The 26,589-nt window shown below is 41.3% G+C and overlaps 1 protein-coding gene across 15 annotated transcripts in view; it reads left to right on the forward strand.

Moving 5' to 3' along the window:
- The window catches only part of FARP2 (FERM, ARH/RhoGEF and pleckstrin domain protein 2), a 75,318-nt gene that overhangs the window by 23,483 nt on the left and 25,246 nt on the right, over positions 1-26,589 (forward strand). For 13 of the 15 annotated variants that reach the window (XR_006015479.1, XM_042024606.1, XM_042024607.1 and 10 more), the window contains 9 exons: positions 1,760-1,838; positions 3,821-3,918; positions 5,930-6,044; positions 13,451-13,598; positions 14,375-14,470; positions 15,554-15,717; positions 15,849-15,917; positions 17,338-17,395; positions 18,051-18,291. Coding sequence is in view for 14 of the 15 variants with exons in the window: in XM_042024606.1 (XP_041880540.1) it covers positions 1,760-1,838; positions 3,821-3,918; positions 5,930-6,044; positions 13,451-13,598; positions 14,375-14,470; positions 15,554-15,717; positions 15,849-15,917; positions 17,338-17,395; positions 18,051-18,291 (1,068 nt within the window). In the remaining variant the exon portion in view is untranslated. The remainder of the gene's footprint in view (positions 1-1,759; positions 1,839-3,820; positions 3,919-5,929; positions 6,045-13,450; positions 13,599-14,374; positions 14,471-15,553; positions 15,718-15,848; positions 15,918-17,337; positions 17,396-18,050; positions 18,292-26,589) is intronic. The other 2 variants (XM_042024601.1, XM_042024604.1) reach the window with 1 other exon arrangement.

Below are 26,589 nucleotides of genomic sequence, written 5' to 3' on the forward strand. Positions count from 1 at the left end.
TTCTTGCTTTTGCTCAGACTTGGCTTCTTAAAATGAATTCTGCATCTTGGTTAAGACTGGGTAAATGTTTCTTTTCCTTGTTGCACTTCTTTGAGTGCAACTCATTCATAGAGAAGAGGCAAGATTGACCAAACAAAAAGAGGAGGGTTGTGTGACAAGAGCAAATCTGCAGTATTATGTTTTCAGTTTTTTATATTTGTTAGCATTTGATGTAAGTGATGCTTGAAACACTTCCAAAATTGCTCCCACATTAATACTTCCACTTGACTGGCATCAGTAATGTGCAGGACTGTTCTTAACCTTGTGAAGGTCTTCCAGAGGCTCAGAATATTTTCAGAAATTTGATGTAAAATTTTGGTCTTTTAACTGGAATCATTAAAACTGTTTATTTTCTTCACTTGGTGTATCTCTAGAACTGTGGAATCCTTAATCTTTGCCAAATGTGAGCTTTCTGTGTCATTATAGGGTGTTATTTCCAGCCTCCCTTTATTTCTAGACACTACACTGTAATTAGGATGTGGATTTTAGGTTTTTTTTCATTCACCAAAGCTTTGGTAATTCTGGAATTGGAGGCTGGGAGCTGCTCTTGTCATAGCTGTGATAGTCTGTGAGTTCTCCCAGCTACTTGTCAAAAAGCAAAGTTTGTTATTCTCTCATTAGCAACCAAGAGGGTGAGGGAAGGAACGTTTGGCCTGTGGGAATCAGGTATTCCAGACAGAAGAAATCAGTGCACTTTGGGGCTGATGGGGTTAAACTTTGGACTTTGACAGGCTTTAAGAGAGCTTGGTGCTTAAAATAAATTAAAGCAGGCTGCTTGTGCTCCAACAAGTTTGATTTATTTTTAATTTGGCTAAGTTTACTTTGAATTAGCAGTGGCATGGGGAGTCCTGGGGGACTGTGCCTGGCTCTGGTCCAGAGGGTGCCTGTGGACATCAGGTGGATGCTCAGCAGGCTCCTGTAAGCAAAGGCTGGCCAGTGCTTTGCCTGCCTGTGGAACACTTGGCCTCATTTGCTTTAAGGCAGGGAAAACAATGGGAAAACAGTGGTGCCCAGTCCTGGCATGGTGAGAGACGGTCAGGCCCCGTAGTAATTCCTTCAGAAATCCAGGTGGAACAGGGATTGTGGTTCTGCAGGCTGAGTTGTGATGCTGGAACTGTTAATTCAGAGCATTATGGACTGTTCCCAAGGGTGAGCAAGGGTTCTCTTTAATTTTGACAATTAAATTAGTTTTCTTCTTGTTGTTGAGATGTACAAGAACGGTGTTGAAAATGGGAGGACATGGGTATTACCAGACGTGCTGGGAGCAGGCTGCAAACACCCTTTTATCTCCATGGCGAGCCAGCTGGGTGTGCTGGCATCAGTCCTGATGGTGGAAGTGGGTGTTGAGAGCTGGGAGCCTGTGGGATGTGTCTCCCTCCTGCTCCCCTTCTGGGACCCTCTCCCTGGGTCACCTGTGATGGTCTTTTATGCAGCCAAGTAGTTGCTTTGGGGTATTACAGACTTCATGTTGCATGAAACTCTTTCTCCAGCATTCAGCCTGCAGACTCACCTTGTCTGTGGTATCCAAGTTCCTCTGGAAATCAGCTGCTCTATCTCCCTTGACATGGACAATCTACACCAGAGCCTGCTGTGGTTAGCTGGGATTTGAAATCTGCCTAGACTTTCTTTGTGTTATTTTTATGCCTGTTGGCAAACAGAATATGCATGTGTTCATGAAGAACACCAGTTTTTTTTGTGAAATTACCAACTTTTCTTCTAGGACCAAAGACTACAATGCTTCGTCTGGCTGTAAAGTTTTTCCCTCCAGATCCGGGTCAGTTGCAAGAGGAATATACCAGGTAAAGTATTTTTAGAACCATTGGACTTGTATTACATACTGAATTAATAGAGTAGGAGGGCAGCACAGCTGCTTCCAAGCAAAGCTGAGATGGAAGATGAGTGAAAGAGCACTTACAGTGAATGTTACAGTTCCAGCAGACAGGTGTTGGCAGATGAATGTTATCAGGAAAAATACTTTTCAAAACAGAAAACAGCACAGTCCTTGAAAACAGAGAAGAAAGTGTAACAATCACTCTGGATGGGAGATATGATAAAATGAAATACAACTGAAAAAAAAAGAAAATTTGGGAATGGAGTGACTCCAACCAAATGGATTGGGACGAAATGAGGCACATTGAAAAGGACCGAAACTTGCCAAAATTGCACTTACTGAAACCCCCAAATCAGGGAACAAAGTCAAACAAATGTTACCAGAAGAAATACTTTTTCAAAACAAAGAACAGCACAGTCTCTGCTTAGGGTTAGGCTTTCCAGCATCATGGTGTCAAGGGAGTCAGAGTAACAGAAAATACTAATGTTTATAAACAGTGCCTGTAGAGTAAACACAAAATAATCAGTACATATTTTAATAAGTGATTTAAACTTCCAAATCTCACACTTGCAAGCACACTTCACTGTTCACATTTTTCACCCTGCTTATCATGGGTCATTTTTGCTGATTGCTAATTGATCTATGGTCAATTAAGCAGCCCTATCCACCTGCCAGCACCTGGGGATCTGGTTTGAAGTCTGTGCCTCTAACAAGGACATTACCCAGATGTTGTTATTTAAAGAGCTCATTTGGTGCTTTTCACAGTTTCACTACTTTTAATTGGAATTCCTCTTAGAGAGGTTCCTTATTATCCTTCAGATGTATTTAAGAACAAAACCAGCATGATAACTGTTGTGATTGTCTCTTGTAAGGAGAAATACTACCTAAATATTTCCTTTGCACCAAGTTTTCTTATATTAACTGCTGTTTCATATAGGAAATTCACTAGGAATACAGCTTTTTAGAGCAGGAACTGTATTTTGCCTATTTATTGAGTATTTATGGTCTGCACTTAAAGCAGCTGGATAGTTAATGACGCTGTTAATGATAATGTATTCTTTATTGTGAGTAAAGTACTGAAGAAACTGAGAGAGCTCATCAGACATGCTGAAAGCAGGGCACACTTTTTGAGAAGCCTTTAATACATATTTACAGTAGTTTAAAATTTTAAAAAACCCCTACCATTCAATAACTTTTATTATCTTTTTGCTTCAGGAATAAAGTTTTAAAATAAGTTCTTCTTTAAAAAACATTATTGCTATTTCTCAGGGTGTAATTCAGTAAAGAAAAAGGATCAGTCTGTCAGTTTGAAGGTTTGTAGTAGTGAGTTGTTGCCTGTTTACTGGAGTCCTTCCTGTATCTTCTTCCAAGTAAAAGGAACAGCATAGAAAGCTGTTAAACAGAAATTATTCCTCTTTAACCACTGAATGGGAAATATTTTATTTGAACTAATATAGCAGTATAAGAAAAGTAAATTGAACTTACTGTTTTTGTAGGCTGCTAATATAGTTCTGGAAAATACAACTGCTGAGTAGATTAGTTGAGTGCTAACAGAAGTGCTTATCAGTGTTCCTAACAAAATACTGGAATCTCAGTGATGTTCTTCCATCTTTTTTTCTAATAGATAAGATCACTTGAAGTGTTCTTTAAGTTTCTTTCCAGCTAAAAATGACAGCTGCTGTTACTGCACAGACAAAGCCTGCTTAAAATGTGGTTTTCCTTCTGCTTCCTTGTTCCTGTGAGTCCTTTTGTGCTGGTGAATTGCACTGGACTAGTCACAGGTTATTTTGGTTTGATTTGACACTCCTTGGTAGCCAGGCCGTTGTGTTCTTCTTTGGAGAGCAGAAGGATCAGGAGATGCTGCCTTTATAACCTTCTGCTCAGTTGTTCTGTTGTCCTTTCCTGTGTCAGGATGGTCTGGGTAACTGCAGCCTTGTACCTCTCCTCCAGGTACCTGTTTGCATTGCAAATCAAGAGGGACCTGGCAGAGGAGCGACTGACCTGCAGCGACAACACGGCTGCTCTGCTGGTCTCCCACCTTCTGCAGTGTGAGTATCCCAGCTGGGCTGGCACTGCTGATGGGGCCAACCCACGTTAAATCGCACACAGAAGCTTTTGGTAACTAAAAGAAGTCTCTGTCTCACAGTATTTCCTTCTCCACACACTGTAAATATGTTGATTTTCAACCCTGGGATGGTCATCAGGGCCGGTGTGGGGAGGAGCAGCTGGTGCTTATATAGGAGGTGAATTTGGCTTCAGGGGGGTAGTACAAAACCAGCCCTTTGCTGTCTGTTTCCCTGGCTCTGCAAGCTGTGTTGCCAGCACTCCACAGCTTCCAGACAGCTGTTCCCACCTGTTTCTGTGCTCCCTCAGCTTCACTTCTCACTTTCCCTGTGTCTGGGAGGAGATGGCTGTACAGGAACTGGGTGAAATACAACTAGAGCCATGCTGGAACAGGCTCTGCAGTGGGGCTGTCGGCAGCTTTCCTCCTCACTGGGACTGAAAGTGGAAATAGGAAGCAATTTTTTTGGAAGCACTCCATGCTGCTGCTGGCTCAGCCTGTACATGCTTAAAGACCTAAAATGTGGCCTTTGAGACAAGGAGGGTGGAAACCTTGAGTGAGTTCAAACACCAGATAGCTGGAGCAGCAGCTGAAGTGTTCACAGGTCTGCAACCCGACCTGCAGACAGGGCCTGTTGGTGGCTCTTTGCTGGCTGGCAGCAAAAGCTGATCAATGATGCTTCTTCACATGTGCACAGCTAAATAGTTATTGGCTGTCTAATTCTGCAATGCAATATAATAATACAGTTATGATAGTATTACTTCTGGTGATTTTATTGGAAGAGCAAGTCTGTCTTGTGTGTGTGCCATCAGTGAGTGACACCTCAAAACCTGCTCATGATTTTCCAGCACTGTGGAGCTGGTGAGCAAATCTCACCATCAGGTCTTGCTTAGCTTGATTCTGCTCTTCTGAAAGGTGCGCTGTGAGAAAGTTTATTTTCAGCAGAAATTATTTTACAAAAGCACCTTTCAGTAATTTTCACTCGTTCTTTCATGTGCTGGCTTGATTTTAAACAGGATTTGCTGTGTTCTTGTCAAGAACAAGCCCAGTTCTTTCTCTGACAGTAGCTGATGGCAGATGCAATGGGGAAGCACTAAGACATAGAGCAAGCATATGGCAACTCTGCTGCATCCATCCCATCATCACTGCACACACAGCACCACAGATTGACTCTGCATCTGGGTTTGGTGGTCCTTGTATTTGTCTAATTTTTGAATTTGCTTATATTTTTGGCATCCTTCCACAGAAATGAGCTTCACAGCTTAGTTTTTGGGAAGATTTTAGGATAACATAGATACTTTTAGCTTTAAAAACCTTTTGTGTTTGAATTTAATATTGCAACTTCATATTTTATTATTAGGAAAAAAGTAAATGGCTTTTAAAAATTTATTTGTTCAGCTTGTAATTTTTATATACATTTGCCATATGTTCTGCTTGCCTTGTGCTTCTGTATTCCAAGCCAAAGACTTCTGGTCATTTCATGTTGTATCAGATGGAAGCTGTTCTGCACTTTACAATAATGCTTCTTTTTTTCTGTAAATCTCTTCCTAAATTCACAGCATTGCATCTGAAAGACATGGATATGTGAAGGGGAGACCAAAATTCCAGATGTAATTTGCCATCTTCCCAAGCAGCCTTGTCTATTACTATTTTACATATATTTACTAAAAAATAAATTGAAATATGATGTTTGGTATAAGGTATCTGTAAGGAAGAAATGTTCCAGACCACCTCACAGGTCTTCTACAAGTCTCACATCTTGCACCCATAAGAAATCTAAATTTTCCAGACCATGTTCAAATACTGCTGTAATCCCCTGGAAGTCATCTTGGGATAAATATGAGTTTGGTAAAATGAAGCTGGATACAAAGCATCATGCACAAATTTGAATCATTAAAGGCTCTTGTGGTCTCTCTAATTCCTTACCAAGTACTTCTGTCATCAATCCTTTCCCATGGTTTCTTCTTACTCTAACATTGTTTTGTTCTCTGTCGTAGCTGAAATAGGGGATTTCGATGAATCGGAAGATCGAGAACACCTTAAAACAAACCAGTATTTGCCAAACCAGGAGAAACTTGAGGGAAAGATCCTGGAGTTCCACAGGAAGCATGTGTAAGTGAGGATTAATGTAAAGCACTAATGTAACCCTGGGGCAGCAGATAGGCTTGCCTGGGGGAGGTCGAGCAGCTGCATGATAAGATGACGTTAGAGTGTGTAAATTAAACACCATTTGAGCAAGAAAAGTTGGGTGTAGCAACAGTTACATAGTCAGGATGGAGTTGTTGGGCAGTGGTTTTTCTCAAGTGATTTTTGCAGTGTATCTTTAATAGTGTGCCAAAGACAGCTGTCATGTAATAATGGGTTTATGCAAAATTATTCCTCAGAATTTCCGTTCTACAAAGTTTGTTTTGCCAGCATATGCAGAGCTCTTGCTTTTGTCTAAATAATTAGATATCAATTGCATCATATTCTTTTGCTACACATTAAGCATAAGGGAGATGGAGAAGGAGGGAGGGAGTGGGGAAGAAATAACTTCCATCAGAATTCATGTAATACCTTATCTTACAGCTGGGTATTTTTGAAATAAGGGAAGATTATTGGTGACAAACTCTGCCACTAAAATAAAATTATTTCCAACTTGGAGTCAGGAACTGCAGGAACTTACTTTTCTGTATTTTTCGAGACCTTGCATATTAGGATTTAGCAGTTCTTTTATAAATTTAGAAGTTCTTTTATAAATTGCGAATGTTCACACACACATTTTATTGTGCATGCTTGTGTGTTCTAATCCAAACTTAGATTTTCCTTTGCTCTCTGTGGGTAAACTCGTGGATTGTTGCTGACTGATTTTCTTTTAAGACTGAACAAAGGTTTTTCAGGGCAGCATCTGTGTTTAAAGACACATCCTGTAGTATTGGAAAATTAGTTCCTGAGAATTTCAGTGATTAACTATTTGCTGTTTATGATCAGTCATTTTAACTTGTACTGAAATTATTGTTAATGATGAAATTTCAGCTTTGTCTATTCTTCGTGAAATCAGGTGGTTACTTTTTTCTGCTTTTGAACCTTTGAGGTGCACGTGGAAATGATGAAGAAAAAAATAAATGTTTTAAAGTAATTTTGAAGTAAATTAAAATACGTGGAAGGATTCTTCACCTTGGGAGAAGGTAGCTGGAGGAGGGGCACCATTCATTTCATTATTTTTCTCTTGTCTAAAGAAAAGTGCTGAAAGAATTAGTAACTTCAGAGCAAATTAAAAGAGGGAAACATCCTTTTCACAGAACTTGTAGCAATATTGTGATACTGCTGCAAGGTGCTGTGGAGTCTGAAGATGCAAATGGGTCATGCAAGGTTTTGATGACGCCATGCAGTGTCGGCTGATGGCTCTCAAATTTGAGGTGAAATGTGGGATTTTTAGATCTAAGTACCCCCAGAGCATGGACAGAACAGCCCAGTGTTAGTCATGTACCAGGATTCTGTTGAGCTGATTCTACTTGTGGGGAATTTTCCTGCTTTGCTTCTCTTGATGGAAGGGTTGTGACTGTCTTCTGAGTCAGGGACTGGTAGTTTTGTTAAATGGATTTGAGCTTTTTTTCTTCAAACAAGTTACTTCTAATCGTTCGTTACAGTAAGGAAAGTCTGTATTTTTGCCTTTCAGGAAGGAGTCAGAGGAAGGTTAATAGGTAAAGATTCCTTGCTTCATAAATGTACTTTGCAAAATTAGTTTCATGAGAATTGAATTTAATACAGCCATATTATTAAAATGATTGTAAATCTGATTTTAAGGCAGTGTTTTAGAGGTATATATGCAAGCCATGTTAAGATTAGCAGCTGAGGCACGTAATTAGAAATGGTTACCATGGAATGTGAGCAATACCTGGGTACCTTGAAGGCACGTTTCAAATTTCCCCTGCACCTTTGGAAACATTTTTGTTAGAGAGATGTCATTTTGCAAGCACTGCAATCTTACAATTAGCTGTGGCTTCCATGGTTTAACCCCAGCTTAGCCCCATCAGCTGCTAGCTCCCCCTTGGTGGGTTGGGGCAGAGATTTGGGAGGGTGAAAGTAGGAAAATTCACACCTTGAGATACAGACAGTTTAAATAGCTGAAGCAAAAGCCGCACACTCATGCAAAGCAAAACCAGGAATTCATTCCTTACTTCCCACGGGCAGGCAGGTGTTCAGCCATCCTCAGGAGAGCAGGATCTGTTCATGGGTAACAGTGACTTGGGAAAACAAACAACATCACTCGAAATGTCCTCCCTTCCTCCTTCTTCCCCCAGCATTATATGCTGAGCATGAGGCCATACAGGGTGGAATATCCAGCTGGGATGAGCTGTGCCCCCTCCTGAGTCCTTGTTCCTCTCCCAGCCCCTCCCTGATGGAGCTGGGTGTGGAGCAAAAGAGGCCTTGGCTCTGGGCGAGCTTTGCTGGGCAATAAGGAAAACACCTCTGGGTTATCAACATTGTGTCGAGCTCAAATAGAAATCCCAGCTACTGTGAGGAAAATTAACCCCGGCCCGAACTAGCGCACACATCCCTTCCCTCTTCCCTTACTCAGGGAGGATTGACCACCCTTTCCCATCTTCAGCAGTTGAGCAGGGTTCTGTGTTTTCTCAGTGCAGACATGTTTTCCCTCATTTCTGTTCCAAGGAGCAGGCAGGAGCAGGGACCTGGGCATTTGGCTTTTTCCTGGCGACGCACAGTGCAGTTGGACAGACAAAATTGCTTCTCTCTCATGTTATCCTGGTGTGTCATATTTTTACTTTTTTGGTTTAATTTTTTATGTCCTTTAATTACCTTATTATTCCCCCACTTACCTTTAGCAGACTAATATTTTTGAGGCCAGGTTGGATGGGGCTTGGAGCAGCCTGGGCTAGTGGAAGTTGTTCTTGCTCATGGCAGGGGGTGGGACTGGATGATCTTTAAGGTCCCTTCCCACCCAAACCATCCTGGGATTCTGTGATTCTTTCACTGATGATTGCTCCTGACAGAGATTTCTTGTACAAACTGGGTGTCCAGGAAGAGAAACCCATTTCTGGCAGGATGGCTCATCTCCTCCAGATTGTTTCTGTGGCACTTTCTTTCTGCCCCAGTTTTCCTTTTCTGTTTTAATTACTTCACTGTAGCTATTAGAAGTGGTAGAACATCATCACCCTCAATAAAACACAACCTGTGTTTCCAATCCATTCTGTATATGGAGAATGTTGTAATTGGAAAGATGGCAATTGAATGCTTATTTTCTATTAAACATATATTTTTTTTTACATTTGTAAATCCTTTATTTTACTTTCAAAAATATAGCAATGTGGTTTCTATACTTTGCAAATGTAGTAATGGTAAACAAGATGAGTTATATTTTTGGTGTAGCACATTAGTTACTGCTTCAGCAAGAGCCTGAAGTAACTTATTTTATTTCTATAGTTAATTAAAAATAAAAGATGTATATTTTGTAGATGGTGTATTGGTACTGGTGCAGTTAATTCCTGGTACCCAGGCACTCAAAATACAATGTTTTCTGCCTTCCTGTGAGTAGTAGAATACTTGCTGCAAGGTGAGTGCAGGATTCAACATGACACATTTTGCCTGTGTTCACATGTCTGTGGTTTCTTTGTCTGTACATACATAAATCAGGAAAGAATTAGAAGATTTAATAGATTTATATTTACATTTACTGTTATCCCTCATGTCCTTTCACAACGTGTTAGCTTAGTTGTCCTTGGATTTAAATTCTTTAAATTGTGTGTAAACTAGAAAAACTCTAACTTGACACTTCATCTTTAAAGTTCTATGTTAATCACTGGGTTTAAATACTCTGTAAATCACCTACCACTTGACAGCATTTATTTTGAATCCGTTGCCATGGGAATATTGTATCACAACCAATATTTGTCTAGCTGGATGGTTGTAAGGAACCTCTACACTAACATCTATTGCACTGACAGCAGTTTTTGCTGGAAATACTGATATTAGTGTGTCGTCCATTGACCTGGGGAAGATTAAGTAGATTTATCTGCTTAATGGCTGGACAAAATTAGAGCAGATTGTTTTGGCACTGGGCTGTGCAGCTAAGCCTGCAGGCAGCATCTGAGGGCAATTTCTGAGACTGCCTCTCTTTGTACCTGTCTGTGGTACAGTCAGAGCTGCCTGGCTCTGCTCCCAGCTCCTCCACACCAGGCTCAGCCTTCTTTGGTGGGTACAGGCAGGTTGTGTGCAAGTGAACATTCTTAAAATTGGCTGGTATCTTATTTTTAATGCTCTGAGATGTGCTGTGCTTTGGATCATATGTAATGGTACACGAAATAACTGTCAGTGGTTTTACATCAGTTACACAAGACCGTTCATGAGGAATTTTTAGTACTGCAGAGCTCCAATTTTCCTCTTGCCGTTTTTTTGTTTTGCCTTCCTTCCCTTCCAACCCTCCTTCCCAACCTCAGCACCCTCTTTAAAAGACAAAGCCCTGCTTTCATTCTTAATGTCGCTGTATTCAGAAGAATTACAGGAGGAATTAGTGTGGGTGGGAGTTACACACAGTGCTCTCAGAGTGTAACTCAGGAAGCTCTGGCCAAAAGTAGGATTTATGATCTATCTCTTTTGTCTTGTATGTATTTAATAAATAGGAACCCTGGTACTCCAGCTTTTTTGATGCAGTTAAGGAATCTGTGGTGGAAATGGAAACAACACTCAAAGCCAATATTAAAAGCACTTGCTCCAGTGTTACTCATTTCAGTGAGGGGAAGAGAAATCTGCTTTGCCAGTTGAAACTCTAGACATAACTAATACATGTAGTAGTAACACTGGTAGAAATGCAGCTACAAGGCTCTCTCTGTAGTTTGGCATTTCTGTTTCCATTTGAAATCAGGTTTTTGTTCCTCTTATATTCTTCCCTTTATATTACATGGTCACATAACAGTGACGTTTGGGTAAGGGTGGATTATGGAATGAGCTTGTAAAGTCAGGAATGTCATTGAATCCCTGCCTTCTGGACGTGCCAAAATGAATTTGTGATTTCCTGCTGTAGTGTTTTAGATTCTTTGTTTTCCCCTCCAGAATGAACAAGGCAACAGAGTACTGCTGAAATCCTGTTGTCAAACTTGTGTGCAGTCAGGCTTACTTTCTCAGGGCATTTTGTGTATGTGTGTGTTTTACACTAAAGAGCACTTTAGTCAGTATCAAAGAAGCATTGCTTTTACTAACAACTTCTGTTTTTAAAACCATGGCATATAAGTTTCATAATTGTATTCTGAATTGTAGAGACAGCTCTATTTATATTAAAAAAAAAAAAAAATCTATATGGCACTAAACAATTGTTTAATCTAACACGTGACTCTAGGTGGGTTGAAGGAGGTATTTTTAAGGAGTATGACTAGAAAGGCCAGTCAAGGAAGCAGGAGAATTTATTTAGTACAGATGTTGTGGTTGGCACTGCATAGTACACAAAAATAGGTAATGCTAAAAATAGTTTATCACCTGTTTTAATGAAATGAAATGCAGATTTGTGGAAGGAAGGCCATTTTCTTCTTGGGAAAAAAGGCTTGTAAAATTTGCTTGGTCTGTGTGTGCAGAAATCTAATCCGGTTTCAGCCCTGGTTGTTTGTAAATAGAATAATAATATTTGTTTAGCACCGGTGTCTTCCTTGTATCATTACATTTATCCTAGTGAACTTGCACATGGAAGTAATTTGGTATTTATTATTTCTAATCATTGTCAGCAGTGATGTAGGGGGGTCAGTTTATCCAGCTGTGGCTGCTACAGCCTCACTGCTCTGAATGCCTCAGCGGGTCCTGTGCTGCTGGTGTTTCATAGAATTCTAGAGTGGTTTGGGATGGAAGGGATCTTAAAGCTCATCTTGCTTTGACCTGCTGCCATGGGCAGGGACACCTTCCACTAGCCCAGGCTGCTCCAAGCCCCGTCCAACCTGGCCTTGGACACTTCCAGGGATGGGGCAGCCCCAGCTTCTCTGGGCACCCTGTGCCAGGGCCTCACCTCCCTCACAGGGAAGAATTTCTCCTAATGTAATCCTAATCTCATCTCTTAATTTAAAACCATTCCCCTTCTCCTATCACCTTCTGTCCATATAAAAAGTCCCTCTCCCTGTTTTTTATTAGCCCTTGTTAAGTACTGAAAGGCCACGGTGAGCTCTACCTGGAGCCTTCTCTTCTCCAGGTGAACACCCCCAGCTCTCCCAGCCTGTCTCCAGAGCAGAGCCACTCCAGCCCTTGGAGCATCTCTGTGCCCTTCTCTAGTCTTGCTTCATTTTATGGAGTGTCCACTTATGCTGGGGGCCCCAGATCTGGAGGCAGCTCTGCAGTGGAGTTTCCTGAGGGTTAGCACAGGCAAAGGTTCTCCTGCTTTTCCTGGTTCTCCTGGACCATATTATGCCTAAAACTGGGTAATGGTGTTTTCTTGCAGGATATTTCTGGTTCAGAGACCTACTTGGGTGACATGCTTATGTTTGTGATAAAGACTTTTTTGCTTTGCAGTGTAACTGGGGCATTATCAGTAGCAGCAGTCGGACTTGATAACCTTCAAGGTCTTTTTCAGCCTTAATGATTTTATGATCCTATGATTCTAAGAATTCCTTCATTTCCACAGCACCATTTGCTCGTTCATGGAGGACCTCTAACTCCTTGTCAGGACCCATGAACTTAGAGAGAGTGCTTTGACTTAGAGGGCAAAGCTCTTGTCAGTATGAGTACCAGCTGAAAATGCACTGCAATCTAACACACTCCCTCTCACTGAGAAAAACGGGGGGATTGAGGAAAAAAAGAACTGTTTTCATGCAGGAGAGGCAAAGTGTTAGTGGTTTGACGTCAGCTAAGCTGGGGAGCAGTCAGTGAGGGCTGAAACTGTGACAGGTGTGTGCCAGAGTCAGGAACAGTCTCTGTGTTGTGGTTTTGGACCTTGTGCACCCTTACAGAGCAGTTGCTCCTGTCTGTGTACAGCTTCCTCCTGTTTTTAGGGTAATTTTGACAGCAAGATGAGGTTTCATTTAAAGATCCTTCTCAGGATTCCTTGGCAGAGAGAGAATTATCCAGCCAAAGACTGGAGGAATGTGTTGCACCTGGAAGTAATAGAGTAATAATCTTGTGGTTCCAAAACCTGACCTGAAAAAGGTCATTCTGTTGCAATATTTGCATTGTTTCTGTTTTGCTGGCTGTGCAACTCTACCAGCTCTCACTACTTATCTTAGTTAATGCTAATGTGTACACAAGCAAGCAGAAGGAGGAGCACTGTGGATTGAATTTGGATTTGTTTAACTTCATAGTTTCTAAGCTGAAAAAGCTCTGAGCTAATTAAAATCTCTTTCAGCACTTGTCCTGGGATGCATTTGACATTGGCCATCAGCTGTGTCATTACAGAATTTTCAGTGTTACATGTGACTTGGAGTGAAACCACCCAACTAGATGAGACAGAAAATTTTAGTGCCAGAGTTCAGACTTAAGTGTGTTAGCAGTGTTGGCAGTATAGTAGAACCAGATTGTTCTTAAAACTTTATTTTTCTTCCTCATTACAGGGGTCAAACTCCTGCTGAATCTGACTTTCAAGTGCTTGAAATTGCCCGGAAACTGGAGATGTATGGCATCAGATTCCACCTTGCCTCTGACCGTGAGGGCACCAAAATCAATCTGGCAGTTTCACACATGGGTGTGCTGGTGTTCCAGGTACAGATGGCAAACTGTGTCTGTCTGTCCTTTAGCAAGTCTGGGAGTAAGTCTCCCATTCTACCATAAGGTATCTCTGATGTCTTGAAAATCTAATGTGTTCTATGGTCAAGGAGTGTCATTTAAGCCCCCAAAATACTGGTCGGTGCAGCTTGTTCTTGTGCAGAGTGAGGAGCATCAAAACCAAGTGACAGTAAAGTAGAGGGTCTTTGCTTGAAGTTAGGTGTGTCATCAGAGAAAATCAATTCATTTGGAACAGGCCTGGGTCACGTCTGTCATCCTGGACTTTTGGTTTGGTTTCTCTTCTTTTCATATTCCAGTGTATTTTTGCTGGGATATTGTTGCTCTTATTGTGTAGGAATGCTGATTGATTGGAGTGGTTGGGCCAATTAGTGTTACTATGTTTGTTGTATTAAATAAGTGACTCTGTGCTCAGAGTCCTGTTTGTGAAAGCAGTGATACTGTTTTCTTCTCCCCAAAACACAGAGGCAGCTGATCTACTGAAATATCTCTGTTTGGGTGCTCAGCTGAGTCTTACCTGTCCTTTAGTTACTGTGGGGCTGCTTCTTTTGGAGGTGCATCAGCCACTGCAGTCCTGCAATTCCTCTCAGACTGCTCAGTGGCCTTTCTTGTTTAAGGGAATATTGCTACCAGAACTAAAAATCCAGCTGAATGTGTCCACATACATATGTCTATGTACCCACAACAGAATTTTATTTGGTACTCTGCTTTTCTGACACTTTTGCTAACATTTAATCGTTCTCATTTTAATTCAGGGTAACACGAAAATCAATACCTTCAACTGGTCCAAGGTCCGTAAACTGAGCTTCAAGAGGAAAAGATTCCTTATTAAGCTCCACCCAGAGGTCTGTGTAAGTTTTACTGTACTGTAGACTGGTCAGTGTTGAAAAAAATACCTATGCTTCATTTTATTATGAACGTTTCTGGAGTTTGTGATTTTATGAAACAGCCTCAGCAGGGCAGGCTTGGCTTCATCATTCACGGGTAAATCCTTCCTTTCTCACCCCACAACTTAGGGTCTTTAGGTTTTGTGTTTCAATCTCAGCTTATTCTTGACACAAGCTTACACAGGTATAAATGTAAAACAGAGAAGAATTAGTAGACCCAGGAATTTGGTGCACCCTGTCTCAGTACTTCTACTTTGAAAAAGTTATATCCACTTTCTTGAATCAAATGAGAATTACCTGATACATCTCAGGTAGGAATAGGTGGCTGAAACTGTATTGTTGTAGCTTCATTTTAAGGATGGTATGATTACTCTTGCTTCATCTTTTCTATACAACTGTATAGCACAAGTGTTATTTTTCATGCTTAGCTGATTTACAGTAGACGTTTTTGATTGCAGATGTCATCAGAGTTGTTGTTGCTTCCACGCTGGATGACTAGATTGCACTCAGTTTTTAATTTATATTAAAATTGAGGAAAAAACCAATTTTGGACATACTATAATTTCATGTATCAAGGACACCTGAAACAGGACACACTGTCTGCTTGTGTAGCAATGTGTCTCACAAAGAGCCCTTCAGAAATTCCATGAGATAACTGTACTCTGACATATGCAGTATTTTCCAGTTTTGTCTAAATTTCAGGGAAACAAGCATCAGAACTCTTAGAAAAAGATTAGTATTTTAAAGCAGCTACTATTTCACTTAAATATTTAAATTTTTCTTTGAGATTTCTAAAGCTGAGTTATATTGACCACGTTTCTAAAGTCTAAACACTTTTACAGTTTCAAGGTAAGCAAACATTTTTGAAAGCTATTAAATAATTTTCAGCTGCATTCAGAATCACTCCCATTAAGGCATGCAAGAAGTGATTTAGCAAAGTCCTGCCTCTCGCTGGAATTCAGCTTTTTTGTTGGCACCCATATGCGCCTTCCTTTTCTCCTTATTGTCATTTTAGGTGCTGCTGAACTTCTATGTTTTTTTTCCCAGGGCCCATATCAAGATACATTGGAGTTTCTTTTGGGAAGTAGGGATGAGTGTAAAAACTTCTGGAAAATCTGTGTGGAGTATCACACGTTCTTTAGGCTCTTCGACCAGCCAAAGCCAAAGGCTAAAGCAGTGTTCTTCACCAGAGGGTCATCGTTCAGATACAGGTAGGGAGAAACACAACAGCCTCAGTATGTCTTAGAAACTGAGATCAGAAGGAAGAAGTATTTTAAAGTCATTCCATCTCTAATGCTCATCCCCTGTGTTTGATAACCTTTGTACTTCTGTGGGTTCACAGTGGACGAACACAGAAGCAACTAGTGGATTATGTTAAGGACAGTGGGATGAAGAGAACCCCATATGAAAGGTAAGATGAAATAGCTTTGTAAGGCAAAACACAGCTGAGACTTTCACAGTGCCCTCATTGCCTAAATTTCAGTGTTTTCATGCTGCTTGGAGGCAGGCTCATCCTCAGTTATCAAATTTAAGGTAGCTAAACAAAAATGTAAAGGATTTATTATTTTGTGATGATGTAAGAAGATTAGGAAAGTTTTGGTACCACATTTTGATGTCTATGGACAATGTGTGGCTTAGCTGTCTGAAAGTTCAGCACATACTCAAGATTCCATGATGTTAATGAGGACCTGTGGCTGTGCAATCAGCCAGTGGCAGAGCACATAATGGAACTTGGGATCTGCAAGTTTGAAACTGTGACCTTAAAGACTCAATTGTTTCTAAACATGAAAATATATAAATTAAGAATATGCTTTTTCATTATAAAGTTGTTTTTTACTTACTTGACTCTAAAGCTGTCCAGTCTACATGTGGGAAACTCCTCCTCCTCCAAATCCTAATCCAAACTATGTGTGGGAGACTCCTACTCCTAATCCAAAAGATTATAGGGACTTAATAGGAATTTTTAAAAGTTTGCATCAATCTACTATTAATAAGTGTTTTTAGTGTCTCAGACTCCAGTTGAGCTCCTTTTCTATATGAAAATTTGATTTTCTGTTTCATTATTGACATAGAATGGACCTAACTACGAGAGTTAGGTAGGATACCACTTTTTGGAGTCTAACATACAGACTTCTATATGGTTGACTGAATTTGTAAAAATTTGAACAATTGTTGCAGGTTAGCTCATTCTGGTTTTGAAGCCATTCCTCTGTAGATGTTTATAATAATGACAGAGGATGGAGTTAAACTAAAATGTGCTGTTTAGTATCCAGTTAGTATTCAGCCCCAAGTTGTTCTTGAGTTCCCCATGAGCCAGGTGGGGGTCAGGCTCTTTTCCCAGATAGTGGGTGACAGGACAAGAGGAAACAGCTTCAAGTTGTGCCATGAGAAGTTTAGGTTGGATACTGGGAGAAATTTCTTTGCTGAAAGGGTGGTCGGGCAGTGGCACAGGCTGCCCAGGGAAGTGTTGTGGAGTCACTGTCCCTGGAGGTGTTCAAAAAACGTGGAGATAAAGTGCTTGGGGACATGGGGTAGTGTTGGGGCAACAGTTGGTCTTGATGATCTTAGAGGTCTTTTCCAACCTTAATGATTCTCTAGTTCCGTGAATGATCTGGATCTTGCTTTACTCCATTTTTATACGTTTCTTACTCTTGCATCATTTAATTTACAACTCTTTTGACCTTTTAAAACTTGAACTAGTTATTAACAACACATGATAAAACAGAGCTTGAGATGTTTCTGTTGGCTACTGGAATGATCACAAGAAGTGATGGGGGAAAGAAAGAGGCTGATGCATGTCTTGGATGCTGACAGGCTGGTCTGTTCCACAGGAGGCACAGCAAGGTCAGAGCATCCACTCGCACCTCGAACACAGATGTGCCAAAGCAGGTCAGTTCTGCAGCGCTCTCGGTGGTGTGGTCAGGGGCATTGACAAACAACTTTCTGAGGTGATAGTGAAGGAGTCAACTCACCAGGATTGCTTCCACTGTTTGCTCTTTGTCTGGCTGCACGGTTCTTTTTGTTGGTGTTACTGATCTGATAGTTGTAGCCAGTGGAGTGTAAATTGAATAATATTTTACTCAAAGTTCCACTGAACCGAAAAGGAAATGTTGGACTTTTCTAGGGTGTTGTTATTTCAGAGGATTAGTTTATCTCCAGGTACTCTCTGACTACTCTCCGGCAGTAGTCAGAGAGTACCTGGATCAATCATTTCACTGAAAGCACTTGTGTTACATGGGAGAGGTTAAGGAAGGATCACAGAATTTCACTGTCATTTTGTTATTTTTCCCTGTGGATGCTTGTTCAGCTATAAAATCCATGCATTTAACTTTCCATCCAGTTATCAGAATTAAGGAAAAAAACCTTGCCTTTTACATGGGCTGCTGGATCAGGTTCTGTGCAGTGTTTGCTGTAAAGTGAGCTCCTGTGAAGCATATATTCCTTCTGCATCTGGATGTAACTGGATGTTACATTTGTTTTTTATGTATGACAAAAACCTTTTTATCTGTTGTATTTCTGCCTTTTTTTTTTTTTTTCCTTTTAGAGTGTCCCATTCAGTGAGGGCTTGAGAACTCCAGGGTCTCCAGCCTCAACAGCTGCCCCCTTTCACTCGGTTCACTCCTTGGCCGGTCCTGCTTCTATCCTGCCCATGTTTGCTGAACCCAGCCCTTCCTCCTTGGACCCCCGAGCACCGTACACAAGGATTCCAGACAAAACCACTGCAGCACCAGTGGAAGAAGCGGGGAGGAAGCTGATGCAGCAGCCTGGATCTCCCATGCTCCAAGGTGTTGGGTTTGGTAGTGTTGCAGGAAACTGTAACCCGTCTTGTCCTGTTGTTGAGAGTGGTTGTGATGTAGATGTAGAGAGGAGTAGTAAGGAGAGCAGGGTTGCTGGTTGTAAAAATGACAATGATGAGGATGACTTTACCACAGGTGTATTCATTGCTGAAAAAGAGCAGCAGCATGGCAGCCGAGGTGCCCCTCTTTTCACACTGACAAGTTCCCAGTTACAGGTGTCGGAGGAGTTTATTGATGACGACCCAGCAGAAATGTCCTTTTTTGCTGGGGGCTCTGAGGCATTTTCCTATGTGTACAGTGGGTTAGAATTAAAGGGTTCTGAGTTTTCTAAGTGTCTGTCAGAGTCAGCTGGTTTAACTGCAGATGCCCTCCAGCAAAACACAGTCTCTGCTCAGTCGAGCCCCGACAGGTACTCAACCGAGGCCGTGGATATGAATATGGAAGAGGAGTTTGAATTTGAAGAAGGGAGCGATTTCAACGGCAATGAGAGGCCATCAGACACCTCGGAGCTGTTTGAGGTGAAGGCCCAAGCAAGCAGAATGCAAAGCCTCCTGAGCCCCTCAGAAACGAGCTCCCTCATCAACAACCGCTCCGAGAGCAGCTCCCTCAACAACCTGCCGCTGAATGGGACCTCCTCCCTGCACACCTACAGCTCTGCCAACCATTCCGAGGCCAGCTCCATGCTGAACTTCCCTGCCTACTCCGTGCGCTCCGAGTCCAGCTCAGCCTTCCAGTTCACGGACATTATTGACCAGCTGGAGCAGCTGAGCTACCCACCCACCACCACAGAAGACTCCAGCAGCACGGACACCGACTCCTGGGACTCGGGAACGGCTGCGCCTCTGGATGAAAACCTTTTCTTTAGTAACCCCTTTGCTCAAACCGCCGGGGACAACTGTGCCTTTGACTTTCAGAATAATTTAAAAAATCTCACTCAAGAAGACTGGACAGAGAAGTCACAAATCAATTGATTGTCTTGATTTCTGTGGTGGATTCCTCTGTGCTGTTCAGGCTTGGAAGTCAGTAGGGTGTGATATCAGTCAATCCAGTGGCTGGATATTAAATCACATAACATAGTTGATTTTTAAAATTTTTTTTAAAATTCGTGTGCCTCTTCAGTGTCCCTCCAAGAATGCAAGTTTTGGTGCTCTGTTTCTGTGCATCACACTACATCAAGAATGGGTTATAATAGGCTACAATGTTGGGAAATACTGCATTTAGGAAAAAACACTGGTTTCAGAGAATTTTAAGTATCAACTGGCTCATGCAGACATCACAACTTACTGAACGATTTCTTCAGCTGTAAACATATCTGTAAGAGTCTCATATAATATGCTGTTCCTCCAAAATCCAAATAAAACAGTCACTTTTGCACATGCTTGTTAACCAGCAGCTGCATCCACTAAGTTGCCTGTTTTCCTGTGCTGTAGCAAGATCCTCATTTTGGGTTTGTTTTTGTTCCCATAATCAAAAAAAACGAACAATCTTCAAATGATCTCTGAAGGACAGTTTTAAAATACCAACCTGTGCTACACGTCTGTGGTAGGCTTTGAAGAATAAATAGCCTATACCTACCTTTGGAAGGTAGTTTGGAAGAGGGAATGCATATACAACCAAATGGAAATAGCAGTTTCCAAACTTCTTGTGAAGACAAGCTTATTTGCTGACTTCCAGATGTCTTCAGCAGTCCAGCAGCAAACATTTTGCAGCAGTCTGGAGATACACAGAGACTATAAAAGCACTTAATCCCCATCACATTTCCCTTCTTTCTTGTTATTAATCACTCTGCATAAAAATACTTACAAATTAATTCAGAAAAGTGTCCTGTATCTGTGGAGGACAGCTGATGGTCAACCTGGTGATAGCTTTAACTTTTTCTTTAAAATATGGGCTGCATGCAGAAAAATACTGTAATTTTTCTGAGAAATGGAGTTGTTAGGAGAGGTAAATACTGGAGACAGCAGGGTTTCAGGGCTTTTGTAAATTCTTTTAGACAGGTGGCTTTGACGTGAGACTTGAGCTGTAAGTTCGGAAGTGTAATCGAAAAGACAATTGAATTGTTGCTTAACTGATCACATTTAATTTAGCAACATTTATTGAGGCGAAACAACAAAAGTTGTGAAATGTCCTTCCCAACTGCCATGGATTGTGGGGGTGGAATTCTGAGCTTCAGCTTGTTAAGAGCATTTTTTAGACTACATCCAAGCAAGAATGGGAAATCCGTTAACACCTGACCCAAATCTTGTGATGGAAAGCATCATCTTCTTCAGCCATTTGGTTTTGGGTTCCTTTCTGCCCTTTTCAGTCCTTTGTAGAGTGAGTGCAGTACTAATACAGTTGATGCCTCCAAAATAAGCAGCTTAGTTACAAACATAACTTTATGGTCAATGTTATTGGTAGCAGTTTAAATATGGTCTTGAGATATTGTTAAAGACCTTCATTGTTTACTCAGACATTTAAAAAATACTATTATTTCTCAACTGAAACTTCGATGGAATACTTTTCAACATGAGGCAGAACACGAGGAGGTAAAACCTCCTTTAGTCACCCATTTCTTCCAGTTTAGTTTTACCAAGGTGTAACTATTCTGCACAGTGCTTGCTTTTATCTTGTGTTTGAGTGCAATGTGTGCTGTCCCATGAGAAACCTGTCCCCTTTGCCAGCAGCACAGAAAGACAAAGCACATTCAGAACAAAGTATTAGCCCAGACCTCCAGTAATGCACAACAAGGTGCTCTTTTTTTTTTTTTTTTTTTTGCTATATGTTACTTCTATTTTATTTCTTTCCTGTAAGAATGTGTGCTCTGGCTCTTTGTGGGACTTTATTCTGGACTGTGGAGATGATGTCATGGGTGTGTGGTGTGACATTTTGAAATAGGACTTGGAGGAGGTTTGCAGTGGTGTAGAGAGCCGGTGCCTTTAAGTATGTTTCTAGGTGGTTTGTCTGACTTCTTCCCAAGATGAACTACATTGTGTAACCTAAGGAAGGAAAAGAAAATCAGCATAAAGATAGAATTCTGTCTGCAAACTCTGTAACAGGTGGTAGCTTCAGGGACAAGTATATAGATAAAGATGTAGGAAAGGCTGTTGATGCCTTTGATCTTTTAAAAAAAGAATCAGGATTCAGCTATTACATATAACTGTGTTTCATGTCCTGTGCCTCAATCACAAGCATTCCTTTAAATGTGTTAGAATAGCTTAAGATGGAAATAAATCCAATGAAATTCTAGTTTTCAAAAGATCTTGGTAAAAAGCTGCCTGTATTTTCAATGTACAGGGTTGCCAATTTGCCTTCTTGCACCACAGTTAGTTTGGAAAGGCATCTTCAATGTTTTTCTTCTTATTTTATTTTCTTCTTTTCTTATTTTGCAACTGTGCAGATCTTTTATTGGCAGTTCTAACTCTCAGGGATTTTCTTTTTTTTTTTAAAAGGAAGCAATAAAATTCTTAGTGTAGTGCCCTTTTTGTTTTCCAGAGGAATGGTAGTGACTAGGATTTCAGTCTTCTATCTTAGGGCAGATTGTGTGGATCCACGCGTGAGGAAGGGGTGAGGGGAGCTTTGACCCTGGTACAGATCTGTTCAGATGAAGGTTTTAGGTACAGAATGAGAGTTCAGAGCTGCTGCTGTGCCCCTGTTAGTTCTGTCTGTGCTCTGGCTGACTGAGAGCATAGAGCTGTCATGGTTTCCTTCTGTGCTTCACTTGATTTCCAAAGCCATATGGCTTCTGAGGATATCTTTGCATGCTGAGCTGTGTTGTTTTGTTCAAGCTTTCCCAGACAGACACAAAAGAGCAGAAAATTTGGTTCATAAGTAGAGTTTTTCTTATAGCAAGAAAGCTGTGAGCAAAGGTTCTTCATCACTTCCTTCAGAGGCATAAGTTCAGATTCACTTTCCAGTAGAGATGGAGAGAAAACCAGCTGCCCTCAAGGGAAGGTGGCAGCTCAGACCTTCTCAGGGAGCTCGAGCACCATGTATGGGTTATTTCAGTGCAGTGGAGCTGTCCTCTTCCCCCCTGGCTGTCTCCTGAGGTGGCAGGAGAAGGTGAGACAAGCAATGTCTTTCCCTACTCTGTCCCCTTCATTTACTTTTGGGGGTGAGGGGAGTGGTGAACTGGAGAAGTGTGGTGTGTCCTGAGTCCTGGCGATGCTGCTTAACTTCCAGCACTATTCCCTGTAGTTTGTTTTATTTTCTTGTTACAGTGTTGATATTAAAACTTAGTTCCTGGTACTGATTCCTGTTTATTTCCTGAGAACACAAGTTTTCCTTTCATGAAGGTGAGTGGTGAGCTGGCCAGGAGCCTTGCAGACCCTAGGCAGTAACCTCTGCTGCAGGAACCACATGGCATGGAAAACAGGGGAAATGACTTAGGAAAAAGGACAAGATCGAGAAGATCTTTGTTGAGTATCCCATGCAAGAAAGCAGCATTGGAGGAGCTGTGGTAGAGCAGATAAAACCTAGGTGTAAACTCTGTGAGTCTGTGGCCAGTGAGCAGTCGTCCCCCTGCTCCTCCCAGCAAACACCTCTGCAGGTGAAGCCTTTTTCTCTGGTCCTAAAAATACGAGTCAGACACAGTTAGGGTGGTAAAAAGGGTACCTTTATATGAGGATCCTCAGGTGCACAAATCTGTCAGGTAGAAAAGGCCAAAGATGCGCGCCCCGTGTAACGCGTGTACAATTGTTACAGATTCTGCAAATTAGCATATCTGACAAGAACCCCCCAATTAGGAACCTGCCTGGTGAAGTAATTTCCCCAGTTCTAGTACCTTCTAGATTCTCCCCCCTTAGGATGAGATCCAGGCCCTGCTTACAAAAGTAAGCTGGTTTCAGCCTTGGTTTCTAAGGAGAACCAAGACAGCATAGGGGTCCTGGAATTTGTTTTGTCTTTCTGCCTAGGAAAATGTTGAAGCTAAGCTGCAATATGAAGCTACAAAGCTACAAGTGTATGTGTAAAGGATGCAGAGAATATATAAAAGAAAAAAAGGGTGAAACCCACAATGGCATCACAGGTACATCCTTGCACATTGGCTTTGTGCCTCCCACCCCGTGGGGGAGCTGGGGACGCACACAGGTACGAACATTTCTGGCCAGTGCACAGGTTTTAGTGCTGTGCTTTTCCAGTAGGAGAACCACAGGACTTTCCAGGTGTGTTCTCCTGCTCTACACAGTGCACCCAGCAGCTGTTGCAGCGCTGGCTTGGCAAAGGGAGGGTGCCAGGGCTCCACAGTGAAGCAGGGCTGTTTCCCATCCTTCCACATCTCTCTGTTCTGTTTTAGCAAACACATGCAGCTGTAGGATGCATGCCAGTATTAGTGGCTTTTCCCAGTGAGTCAGGCTGCTGGGCTTAACTCTTCTGCAGTGCTCAACTGAAGGTTGCAGTGCGACTGAAAGAAAGCAAAATGGGTGTTTCGAGTGAGCAATTTAATCCCCACCTGCACTTCTCTGTGTGTGTACTTCTGATGCTTAAACACATTTATTAAATGTAAAGCACTACAGCAGAGCATTTTTGATCATCATCTATGCAGTTAACGAAACTTAATTTGCACAAAACGTGGGTCATGGAATATTCTCTGACCTATCCACCACCTGGTTAAGCTTTGTTAAATTCACTAACCTGTGTTATCTATTGTGCATAGACTTTGTAATTTTAAAGTATTCATTAGTGAAGTAATACATGCTGTGTATTCCCAGGACTTGCCATATTTTATCTTAGGGTGGAATAGGGCGATATATCAATCTACTCTCAACTTTCACTTTAATTTCCAGTAAATTTCAGAGTTGCTGAATAATCTGGATAATACCAAGTATTGATCTCTTTTTTTCCTGTGCTTATTTGTATTGTGGTCATAGCTGATCTTGTTTAAGGGATTTTTGTTTTGGTTTTTTTGGTGGCTTGGTTATGGTTTGGTGTTGGGCATTTTTATTTGGGTTTTTCTTTTTTTTTTTGGTGGTGGTAGGTTTTGTCTAGTTGCAAGTCTTGGTAGGGGTAAGATTTTGTGAAGACACTAATAAAAGTTGTAATTTTATGTTTTTTTGGTGCAAACCTGTCGGTAAGTCATTCCCATTATTGTCATTTTGCAAACTGTTCTAAGCCATAATTACTCAGTACTGAATGAGTGTAATCACAGGTCTCAATACAGTCCTTTAGCTGTAATTGCCTGCCCTTTTTAGGGGCTCTTAACACCTCACTTGTCACAAGGGCTGTGTGTATATGTATGGCTGTACATATACATTCTCTGTCTGAAGATGGGGAGACTTCACAGTTCCAAATGCATCATAAAACCTGCCTCATTAATTACCTGCCCATGGGCTCCTGTAGAATTACTCCAGTGGGTGAGCTGGAGGTTTGGGAGTTCATATTTGGAATGTGATTCACTGAACCTGCTCTGTGGGAAGGTGTTCCTGTGCCTTTTCCAAAGTCGTAACGTTCCGCAGTCGCTCGAAGCACGAAATTCCCATTTCTCGGTACGTACAGGGGTACGTGTGCCTTGGTTAGAGGGACTCCCCAGTTCCATAGGTGCTACTCCACTCTTGCCGGGGAAAGATTACCTTCAAACAAAGAGAGCTGGAATTTTTAAATTGATCTCTTGAACTTTATCTTTTATATGGTAAATGTTGATTGAATTATATGTTGGGGTTTTGAGTATCTTTGTGTCTGTTCAGATTGCCGATTATGAACCTACAGATTTGTACTAATTCATAATTTTAATTGTTTATGCAATAAAACAAGGAAAACTTTGATATAAATGACAACATGGGCTTTTTAGCTTTATTTTCATTACCCTTATCTTCGAAATAGAATAAATATTTGTTCTCCTAGCCAAGGCATCTTATAGTTTTATTCCCAGCTTTCTCCACATGGTTTTCCACCTGTACCACTTCGTTGAAAATAGAGCACAGTAGGCAAACACTGGTGTGTGGGTTTCAAATTCCTGGTTTGTGCAGATCTTTTGCTTGGGATACAAATGGGACTAGAAGCTCAGATTTCTTTGTAGGAATTATATTTATTGTGGAGACCTTTTCTTTTAAGCCTGGTATGTCCCTTGAACTCTCTCTCCTGCATATCTGTTTTTATTGGAAGATTGTCCTTTTTTGCAAACGTAGCATGTGAAGGCAATTGCATGTTTTCTAGTTGACAGTTTCTCCTTCAGGTGTCTGTGACCAGTGTTTAGGTAAATCCTCTGCCCTGCAAACAGGGCTTTAACAAGTTGGACAGGTGGCAAAAGAAGGGTGGTTGTTTGGGATTGTTTCAGCTGTTTTGTGGGCATAACTATAAAACCAGGGCCAACCTTAGGATCCTGCTAGTACCACATGTAGGTGTGACTTCCCAGGTACACAGCACTGGGACACGTGCCAAGTGCTGTAAATGTGCTTTAATGTTTCACGTGACCTGTACCTGTTGGAGATCTTTGAATTTAAAGTCGCTTGCGTAGGTTTTTTAGGCTCTTAGATAATTTTCAAGGTTCTCTTATCTCCCAGCTATTTCTCATCTTTTTAAAGGGAAGATTTGCAGAGGGAAAATTTGCTAGTAGCGATGTTTTGAAATAAGGAAGATAGGGAAGGTATCCAGGATTTTACTTGTAGTACATCAGCTTGCTAATGACCTCACTCTAGAAGTAACTCTCTGTACTTTCACTCTAGAAAATAATTGTTTGGTCTGTGCATGTGATGGGTTCAGCAGGGCACTGGGTGGAAGGGAGGCTCTGAGCAGGCTCCCATTGTCCTCTGGTCAGCCCCTGCAGGGTTTTAGCCTGAAAATAATCTTGCCTTTTGAAGTAGTGGTAATAGCAATGATGTAATAATAAAGTTGTGTCTTTAAATGTTTTCTGGGAAATGCAAGAGATGCTCCATTTGATAAAAAGCCGTTGCTGACAGTTGACCCTCACATAGCTTTTGTCCATCCCATAATGCTCAGTATTATTGGGGTACTATTTTAGTTGTCTGTCTTTGAATTATTTTAAGCATCCAGGCATAAAGCTTACAGAACCTGTACTTTTTGTTTTGGCCAGCCTGTACACTCAAGTCTGGCTTTCTGTGTCGGAATTGAATTTAGATTGAAGAATGGAAATACCTGCTGAAAAAATAACTGGGAAATGACACCAAAAGCTTGTTATCTTATTATTCTTATCTCAGTGAAAATCAAACAGAACCTGCTTCTACATGACCAATATTACACAGTAGCTCTGGAGGATATTTTCAGCATTCTCACCACATTCTGTAGCTGTGCTTTTGCATCCTACAGTGCTTTTGCGATGTTTTATTGATTAGTTTTTATTTTTTATTTCTCTTA

The sequence above is a fragment of the Corvus kubaryi genome, unplaced genomic scaffold (genome assembly GCF_017639235.1).
Source record: "Corvus kubaryi isolate FWS band 111438036 unplaced genomic scaffold, C.kubaryi_AGA036_p1.0 37264, whole genome shotgun sequence".
Classification (NCBI taxonomy): Eukaryota; Metazoa; Chordata; class Aves; order Passeriformes; family Corvidae; genus Corvus; species Corvus kubaryi.